Raw genomic sequence first — 10,139 nt, forward strand, 5'->3', positions numbered from 1 at the left:
ATCGGTGTCACCCTATTAAATTTCACAGACAGAAATTTCATAGAATATCGTTTCTCAGAAATGATTTCATATATTGTTTGGTTCATATACTTTCAGTTCCAATAATATTGTTTCATAGACTATTTACTTGGTTGAAACATATTTCACAGGAAATTCAGTTGAATGTATATTACTATCAAACTTTTTAAATTTAGAAACTTATCAAACAGTAGAATTATGTTTCGTGTATTCTTGTTTCGTAGACACAGATTTCATAGATTGTTATTTCATAGGAACTGTTTAATATAACATTTAGTTCGAGTATTTTCTTTTCAAATATTATTATTTCAGAACTTATGCACTTCATTTAAATTAATTGAAAAGAAACTCAATGCAAAGAATTGTAATATTAGAACTGCGACCCCCGCAGAAACAAACTTGCTAGAAAAGTAGGTTAGGTTAGAACTGCGACCCCCGCAGAAAAAAACTGTTTCCAGAAAAGTAGGTTAGGTTAGGTTAGAACTGCGACCCCTGCGGAAACAAACTGTTGCCAGAAAAGTAGGTTAGGTTAGGTTAGAACTGCGACCCCCGCAGAAACAAACTGTTGCTAGAAAAGTAGGTTAGGTTAGGTTAGAACTGCGACCCCTGCGGAAAAAAACTGTTGCCAGACATGAATATTGTAATGTCTTAATTTTCTTTGCAACAAACATCTATGATTTAATTTTTGACAGAGTAAGTATTGAGTTACTGAGCGTTCTATGAAATGAAAATATTAAGTTTAATAAAATGAGTAACAAAATTCTATGAATATGCAGGCTTGGAAACAAGTTTTATATAAACTTGTGGCTTAAACAAAAATGTGGCTTAAAAACTTAACTTGCTTAACAAACATAACGAAGAGGACAAATCGCGCGCCAAACGTGAACTACTTATGCGTCGTTGAAGAGTTCTGTTCTGATCATCATCAGCAGTTCCACTGCATCAAGAACAGAACTCTTCAACGACGCATACTACACGTTTTGTGATTTTGAATTTCGATTTTGATTTGGACTGGGCCCTGGACCCCGGACTCGGACCCGTACTCGGACTCGGATCCGGACCCGGACCCGGACCTTGACCCGGAAAACCACTATGATACCTAAACTAAAAAAACCACTATGATTACCATAAAATGTATACATATTACCAAATAAAGTATAAGCGCCGTTAAGTGGGTGAGGCTAGTAGTTAGAGAAGTCGGTTTTTTTCTATCAAAAATTATAGATTTGGAAGTCGGTTAAAAATGATCTCTTAACTGGTTTCAGGACTTCGTCTGCCAAATGCTGCAGCCCCGCTGCACCGACTCGCGGTTGGTGCCGCCGTGCCGCGCGTACTGCCGCGCCTTCCATGCCGGCTGTGGCGCACGGCTGCCGGACCGGCTGCGCCCGCACTTTGACTGCTCGCGGTTCCCGGACTATTTCGGACCCGGGTCGTGCGCGCCAGAACCGGGTATGAACTTGTGTCTCTTATATGATATCTTCACGGCTGCAGCTTGCGTGTGTCCAGAACTTTATTGAAGCTTTTCCTTTTTTAGTTTTACTAAGTTTATACTCCAGTGAGATCAGTTGAAGCTGTTCAACCCGATCTAGGGTGTGAAAAAAGATCTAATCTGGATTGTGAGAGGAAGTCGTTGTTGCTGAGCATTATTAATTATACGTATTTATCTATAACTCATTACCTACTAGGTTACTAGCTACCGTCGTTACGATAAGTAGTTCTTGCCCATGCTTACTAGGCGAAACGACAATGTGTCGTGATTACCGCTGAATGGGTTAGATAAGGATCAAACCCCTCTTAGGTATAGGAGCAGGTTTGTGCCTTGTTGTAGCATATTATGTGATCATAAGGGTCAAACAGTTACCGTCAAACTTGCTGCCTAATTATTTTTAACTGAGTACATTTTCCTCTGTCAGATTGCCGGGCCGGTCTTCAACGGCTAGCGCTGTCTCGTCGTTCGTGCGACGGCGTGCCCGATTGCGCGGACGCCGTAGACGAGCGCGGCTGCGCGCACTGCGCGCCGGCGGGCGGCGGCGCGCTGCGCTGCGCGCTGCAGCCGCGCTGCCTGCCCCGGCATCTGCGCTGCGACGGCACGCCCGACTGCCCTGACAACAGCGATGAGGCTGGATGCTGTTAGTACCTATAAGTAGTTCTCGTACGAATAACTGCACCAAGCAGCCACATAGCCTCTGCTCCGATTGCATAACCAGCTGCCCTCCAATGTAGTTTTGGACTGTACCATTTTCGATTCACCAATATTTTTAATTTTTGGGAATACCTTTTTTTCATTCGCCACTTTCAACTTCTTTTTTTTTAAATTAAATCTTGAAATCGGATATCTGCCATTGGGCACTTTGTACCTATGCATATAACACTATTGTTATCTTCTAGTGTGGGTGTCTCGTTCTCTGGCTGGGTGGCAGCGGGAGACCAGAGAGACGACGCTCGGCGCAATACGAAGTCGCGGTGGCTACGCGGTGTGGGCGGAGCGCGGCCGCGCCGGCAAGGTTTGCGCGGCGCCCTACGAAAACGACAAACGTGCGCTAAACAGCGTCGGTGCTTCGCTCTGCAAGGCGCTCACTTTCAAGTAAGAGTGCTATGAATTACTAACATCAGAACATAAGTTACAAAGTTACCAGTAAGTTTTGCGCTCGGTATACGAAAACGGCAAAATCGCAATGCAAAACGCGCTTTCAATAGCAAAGCTAATGAAAACCTGCTAAGCCGGTGTCAGCGCTTTGCTCTATTGCTGCTTGAAAATAATATAAAGTCGGTTTTCGGATTACTATGCTGTTTTAATTGTAGAAACACGTAGGTAATCGTGTGTATTTGAACCTCGTAGCTGACCACGCGTAAACCTAATTAATTACCTATTCAAAGGTTTTATCAACGTAAAATCGCAACATACCTAATGTTCCGCAATTCTGATATATAGGTACAGTTGATAAACAGTTGTAATGCCTTGTATGTTTCAGGTTGTTATAACTTATGATGGCAATGTTTATGTTTCAGGGGTGTAGTCAGCGCTGAAGCAGTTCCTGATATCGAGGCAGAAGCCGAAGATTTGGATAACGAGAAGACTGAACCCGAATACGTTGAAATAGTAGATCCCTTTGCGGCTGAGATCTCATTTTTAAAAAGTGAATGCCCAGAGAGGAAAGTTATAAGGATTATATGTGATCAATTGGGTAAGTTATTTTTGGTCCTTCGAACCGGATCACCTTAACCTTGCCCCGTAACATTGCTTGGTTGGAAAAAATAGTAATGTCTACTACCAAACACCTTTTTTTATTTGTGGCTTTCCATAGAGAAGAGTCCTAATTATGCACATGGAGCATAAGGACCCTTTAGTCATGGAAGGCCACATTTTGTCTCTCATAAACTTCAACCGATTATAATATTTTCCTTCGTCGTCATTATATTATATCATTAGGTATATCCGGCATAAGGAGAAGACTAAGAATGTGATTTTCGATTTTTTTGCAACTAGTAATGTCACTCTTATCTCCCAGAGTGCGGCCTACCATCGGCTCGAGTTGCACAGGCGACAGCCGGCGTGGATGGCCTCCTGAAGTCCGCGCAGCCCGGCGACTGGCCGTGGCACGCGGCACTGTTGCGCTCCCATGTGCACGCCTGCGACGCGGCGCTGGTGCACCCCGCCTGGCTCATCACTACGGCTTCTTGCTTCCAAGTAAGAATAGTCAAAAATGTCACTCTTATATGCCCCAGAGTGCGGCCTAATCAGCCAGTGGCGTGACGTTTGTGACGACCTGTGACGTTTATTGTGTCATTTCTATACATTTTCATTGCAACATCGATACCCATTCGGTACCGAGTTAGCTTAGACGGACTCTACCAATTTTCTTTTGATATCTTACTAATTCATTACCTACTCTTACCTAGTGTTTCGATTTAACTAATAGGTAACAAATCAACAGGGTCAACCAAAAGCAGAATGGACAGCCAGACTAGGCACAGTCCGGATACAGAGTACGACGCCCTGGCAGCAAGAGCGACGAGTGGTGGGCATGGTTCGCTCCCCGGTGGAAGGAAGCATGTTGGCGCTGGTGAGACTGGAAGAGCCCGTGGATATGACGGACTTCGTGCGGCCAGCGTGCTTGCCGGTGGATGGTCTCAATCCAGAGGAATATGAAGGTTAGACTTGAGATTTTTTTCCCTGGTTGATTTTTATAGTCTCAAATCTTGACGAAAATTTCCCATGGTAATAGGATTTCGAGGGTGATCCCTTCCCTTTGTTTTACCAGACCTTTTAAGTCTTAGCTATCAACAGAAGCTATTGGAAGCATTTGCAGGGTGACCCTTCCCCAATGTCACACCCGGATTTTCAAAATAGACTCAGACTTGTAGAATTAGGTAGGTACCTATACCTACTATTTATGAGTTTTATATTTGCGGTTTAGGTACACCTACTTACATAAACTTCCCTAATCAGAATAAATCGAACTCTGCTATTTGTTTACTTACCGTAAAATGGGGTGAGTAGGGTTCGCGGGGAGAGTTGGGTTATGAATGGGGAGAGAAGGGATGAAAGGGGGGTGAGATGGGATATTAAGGCTACTGCTACAAAAATAATGTATTCCAATTTATAATGGAGCTATAGTAATACTCATAATAAAAAAAATCGATCCAACAATCTTCCAAAATCACCTTTGTATGAAATTCCATCTCACCCCAATTACGAGGGACTACGGGGTGAGGTGGGATTTCCTGTTTATCGTCAAAGTTCGGTTTAAAGATTCTTTATTCTCATAAGAATTTGTACAATTCACTTAAAAAGTTATGAAATGGAACTACCGTTTGCATATGTAAAAATAAAATGTTATCGAGGTTTGAATGTCAGTTTTGCCTCTACAGGGAGATGCCATGATTCGAGTAGCCAGTTAGCCATCAGTGATGTAATGTAACCACAGACAATCCAACCTCTAGACCTAGCATAGTCGCGCTACCCCCTCTGCCACACATACGGTAGCGTTACTCCATCTTCGAGTCAATCCCGTGCCGTGATTGGTCCGTGTCTTTGAACGGACCAATCACGGCACGGGATTCGCTCACCTCGTCCCCCCGCACCCCCGTATTTTTGGCAGCATCGGTTTCATGAAAGAATTAGCCTAAGCTCAGTCTAGAGGTTGGATTGTCAGTGAATGTAACGTACCTTCCTACGATTTTAGTAGTAACATCGGATTTTTGCCAGTATGTGCTCTTTATGACTAAACGTTTTGCTGTATGTTTCAGTATGTAACACACTGGGCTGGACGCGCAACAGGGACCAGGTGCAGCGGATCCAGGTGCTCCCGAGCCCCATGCACAGCTGCGAGAACGCCAGCATCGCCACCGTCAACGGCATCTGTGCCGAGCCGCTGTACAATCAGGACGACTGCGACGTAAGAACTAACTTTATCGAGTTTTCTAAACAGTTAGGGCTGATTTAGACGGCGCGCGAACTCGCATGCGAGATTAGTTACATTGCGGACTGTTGGTTACGTCTAATTCAACCGACCGATCAAAACCCGCAATGTAATGAAACTTGCATACGAGTTCATGCATCGTCTAAATGACCCCTTATTCAATTATTGATGGGGCGAATGCCGTGTGCGAGCTAAGCGTATCTGTATCAGCTTGGGCAAAAATGCTTTCGTAAGCATGTACGGCTCTTCTCCTCTTTCTCAACCCTTCTCGTAAACTTTGTGAGCAGATTCGATATATTTTTGTAGATTCAGATTTTGTTAATTTTTCTAAATGGCCTAGCCATATGGATTTGTGAGGTCTACAGTTCAGAGCCACTATTTACTCATCAGAGCTGTTTATCACAGGATCTTTTCGCATTAAAATAAAGTATTGCCATATATTGTGGCCCTAGCCATAGTAGAGGCGCTGTCTAGTTCCGTACATAAAAAATCCAGCTACCACATAACAAATCAGAGTAGACAGAGCCTTCTAAGTACTTCACCCGCCGAGCGGCTACATTATTTTGCACTACTTTACGCGTCTTTGAATTCCTTGGTCTAGGAACGTAATTTATGTTCAATGGTATTGTTTTTACCTTGTCACAGGAGGAAGAATATGCGGGAAGCTCCATGATGTGTTTCGACAAGCAGAGCAAGCACTGGTCGTTGCTAGGTGTGAGCGGGTGGCGCATCGCCTGCTCCAAGATCGGGCTCGGCCGTCCACGAATCTACGACTCCGTTACGTCGCATATCGACTGGATCCGACGCACCATCGCCAACGCCGCCAGGTGACCTGACCGTGACTGTGTGTGATCAAGCCAGAATAAAATGACCAAATGTGTTCATCAGCCGCAAATTATTAGACTTAAAAAATTCTGGTGTCAGATTTGAAACAGAACAGCAAAGTGTCTGTTTGTAAACAGTAAACTTTAACTTTTTTCTTTCATCCTGATGCAAGCCTCAGGTAGTCGTGATTGAAGGACATGTCCGATAATTTGTTTCTAGCTCAAGACTGTTGACATCAGGTATTAAGCACATTTTTAGAGTATTTTTAGGTCTCTGTTATGCACTATGTATATTATAATAAAACAAAAATGTGAAATACATTTTTTTTTCTAAATGTGGGCTTAATACCTTGTGAGTTATGAACCTAAGCTTACTTGGCTGTAGCTATCCTGATATGAATCGTGTCATTTGTATGTATTGTTAAGTTTGAAGATTGAATTGCAAACAAATATGGTATAATGGTAGTCATTGGTGTAATTTTAAGAGTGAAACTGGACTTTATTCAAAGAGTCAAGTTAGCAAAATGAAATTCTTTGTTACTTATTTCATTTCTAATTGGGCAATCTAATAATACGAAGTCGTTACCTAATAAGACACACCTGACTCCTATATATGGAGTATTAAATAATTCGAAATAGGTATATGGTTATTTCAAAGTTTTGCAACAAAACTGTTCCGATCCCTGGTTTATAGTTGTCATCATTGACTTGTATATGAATTGATTATAATGAATGAGTACCTAAACATTTCTGTTATACTGTTTAAAATTTTATATTAACTGTTATTTAAGGTACAAAATGACTTGAAATTGGAAGTCACTTAGATGTATTTCAAAACCTAGAAATTATAAGATAATTAATTTATTATATATGAAATATGTACAATTTGTTAGTAAGTATAATTTGACTGTAAATACTTTTTTTATACAAGAAAAGACCAAATTCGAAATAAAACTTTTGTAATTAATTAGTTTTGTTTTAATTTAATAATCAAATCAATGTGTGTTGACTGTTGACTGACTGATTTACTTTAAATAGTGATAGGGTTTACTTCTTTGGGATGTAGGTATTATGTGAAAAGATTACAACAAAATCTTCTTTGTAATAGAAAAAATAACTCCATACATTTTTCTACAAGTAAGTTTATGAAAAATGTATCACATACCTTCCCGTGTTAGAATGGAAAGACCTCGTGATTTTGATTATAGGTACATATACTTTATCAAATGAAAAATGATGTTTGCGATTTTTATAAAAGTAAGTCTATGAAATAAAGTATAAATAAATTTGATCTTCTATCAAGACTATTTTTTAAGAGTATAATTAAACAAGTGTTGATTTGTAACTATGAATATATTATACAAATTAAATGCTCACTCAATGTTATTGTTCTACTTGCAGGAAATTATTTAAGAACACCTTCATCTTGCAATTCCTGCCTGATCTTTTCCTGTACATTGGGAGGCAAGTTCTTTAGCTCCTTATTTATGTACTCATTTAGATCTTTCAAGGGCTTGTAGTACTGGTGAACTACCTGCGAGCCAGCGAGCATGGAGAACGTAGCCGCGGCCGTGAACGCCATGTACTGGCCCCAAGTCACTCCCACAGGCATTTCAAAGTGAAGAATACTTCTTGATTTTGTCTTCAACAATGTCGTGTGCTTGCCTCTTTTTAAAAGTATTGTAAAAGTTCACTTCACCCACTCTCCAGTTAATCATTGAAAACTCCAAAGATGCTCCCAGGACAAAGAATATAGGTAAGAACCTATACATGCCAAAAGTCTTTTTCCCAGGCCATTTGTTCACTAGTTTATGTAGCCAGCCTATTCTCATTTCAAATACGTACTAATAAAAGTACAAACTAATTTTGTTTCTTGCATAACAATCAATCTGACTCTAACCTAAAAACTATGTTTACGTCAATGTCAAAGTCACAGCACGGATTGGACGTTCAGAAACTATAATGGCTCCTCTACACGATGGGCCAACGCCGGCCACTCCAAGGGACGCATTGATGCGTTAGAGGGAGCAAGTGATATTGCTATCTCATTCTACCGCATGACTGCGTCCCTTGGAGTGGCCAGCGTTGGCCCATCGTGTAGAGGAGCCATAAATCTAATAGTTGCTGTTATACTTGGTCAACCAGATCTTGACAGTAGAAAAAGGCGGCAAATTTGAAAAATGTAGGTGCAAAGGGATATCGTCCCATAGAAAATTTGAATTCCGCGCCTTTTTTTACTGACAAGATTTGGTTGACCAGCTTTATGTGAAAATAATTTTACTAGGAGTAACCACGAATTTATGGAGTAACCTCCTGTAATATTTGAACGTTCCCCAATCTTGTCAAAATAAAATTGCGTTCATATTATAAAATAAAATTTGGTCAGTATAAAACAAGTATAATATCCACTTCAAATTTATTTGACCAATAACTCACCACAATATAATATTAAATATATCTTGACAGTAGAAAAAGGCGGCAAATTTGAAAAATGTAGGCGCGAAGGGATATCGTCCCATAGAAAATTTGAATTTCGCGCCTCTTTTTACTGACAAGATTTGGTTGACCAGCTATATATCAATGAGATGCTCATAAAGCCCAAAGAGTAGTATAATATATATATGAGAGCCCTGAAATTTTCTTTAAAATCGTTATGATGTAATGCATATAGCCCTTGCTACACGGTCGCCGACAAGCCCCTCAGACCGCGTGGCCTTGGTCTGGACGGACCGTGTAGACAGTTGTTACCAACAAAATTTGACCAAAACTGACCAAGGACAGACCAAGGTCAGACGGTTAGAAGGCTTGTCGGCGACCGTGTAGCGAGGGCTAAAGGAACGCACCATTATTGTAAATTGTCTATAGGTACTAAAATTGACATTTCAAATTCAAATTTTAGGTTATTTACGATAATAGTTTTATTTGAATTTTGAAAAGCCGATGTTTGTTTGTGTAATTTTAATGCCTTGATTTGATGCAGAAAGTGAATAAGAACTGATTGTGATAATTTCTCATCACCTATGTGAGTTATATGACATTACTATACCAGCTTCTTACCAATTTCTTAGGAGGATTTCATCAGGATATAATTATTACCGACTACCGTGGGATATTAAGCTTTTTCCGTAATTAACTCCTAAGTATTCGTTTATACAAGTGATATTTGTGTGCTAGTTGTTTTTAAATATCAATACGTAGTACGTAATGATAAGAATTACAACATCAAACTTCAAATGCCGTATCTTCAAATCTTTACTTTGTAATTGAGAGATGACTAATACATTTTATACATTTGATTCACAATTCACATTAATTTTCTCCCTTTTTAATCATAGAGTCAAAATTACAAGCATCATACTATTGGATGGTTTAATTTAATCAGTGGGCCCTGTGGGCCCCTAGACTTTATTTTGATCATAAGGTAGAAAATCAAAGTTATTAAGCCATCTGTCAAGCACAAACACACTTTGAAATTATCTGCTCATAGTTTTCAAACCTTCCTTGTGATATCTGTATTGTTTGCATCCAATTATGTGTCCATGCATAGCTATTTAAATTCTAACTATAGTTATTATCATAATCATTATTGTGAGAAATGGGTGACATTGCCAGTAATTACTATTGTAACAATTTTACATGGACTCACCAAGACTCTACCTTTACACACTTTATAGGTGTAAAAGTTAGTTAGTCCTTAAACTTTGGAACACTCATATTTTTTCTGTTCTGTCATAAATCAAATTCTGTAACTCTCTTGTGCAGACTTAACAAACTATGAAATGCTTCTATAAATATAAAAGTTTGTACGAAAAGTTATTCTATGATGGCAATTTTTCTTTATCAAATCCACGGTACTTAAAATTTTCCTTAAGTT

The 10,139-nt window shown here is 40.0% G+C and overlaps 3 protein-coding genes across 3 annotated transcripts in view; 1 reads left to right on the forward strand and 2 right to left on the reverse strand.

The window, feature by feature from the left end:
• The window catches only part of LOC134648879 (atrial natriuretic peptide-converting enzyme), a 44,634-nt gene extending 38,294 nt beyond the window's left edge, over positions 1–6,340 (forward strand). Inside the window, exons 6-13 of the mRNA XM_063503463.1 lie at positions 1,284–1,467; positions 1,932–2,147; positions 2,407–2,602; positions 3,028–3,203; positions 3,528–3,706; positions 3,954–4,170; positions 5,269–5,417; positions 6,087–6,340. Coding sequence (XP_063359533.1) covers positions 1,284–1,467; positions 1,932–2,147; positions 2,407–2,602; positions 3,028–3,203; positions 3,528–3,706; positions 3,954–4,170; positions 5,269–5,417; positions 6,087–6,272 — 1,503 coding nt within the window. The 3' untranslated portion in view covers positions 6,273–6,340. The remainder of the gene's footprint in view (positions 1–1,283; positions 1,468–1,931; positions 2,148–2,406; positions 2,603–3,027; positions 3,204–3,527; positions 3,707–3,953; positions 4,171–5,268; positions 5,418–6,086) is intronic.
• Positions 6,341–7,599: 1,259 nt separating this feature from the next.
• On the reverse strand, positions 7,600–7,877 carry LOC134649246 (ubiquinol-cytochrome-c reductase complex assembly factor 6). The gene has a single exon (XM_063503965.1). The coding sequence runs from the start codon at positions 7,875–7,877 to the stop codon at positions 7,671–7,673; it is 207 nt and encodes a 68-aa protein (XP_063360035.1). The 3' UTR covers positions 7,600–7,670.
• LOC134649245 (small integral membrane protein 4) lies at positions 7,651–8,161 on the reverse strand. The gene has a single exon (XM_063503964.1). The coding sequence runs from the start codon at positions 8,095–8,097 to the stop codon at positions 7,879–7,881; it is 219 nt and encodes a 72-aa protein (XP_063360034.1). The 5' UTR covers positions 8,098–8,161; the 3' UTR covers positions 7,651–7,878.
• Positions 8,162–10,139: the final 1,978 nt, after the last annotated feature.

Source organism: Cydia amplana, chromosome 6, assembly GCF_948474715.1.
Source record: "Cydia amplana chromosome 6, ilCydAmpl1.1, whole genome shotgun sequence".
Classification (NCBI taxonomy): Eukaryota; Metazoa; Arthropoda; class Insecta; order Lepidoptera; family Tortricidae; genus Cydia; species Cydia amplana.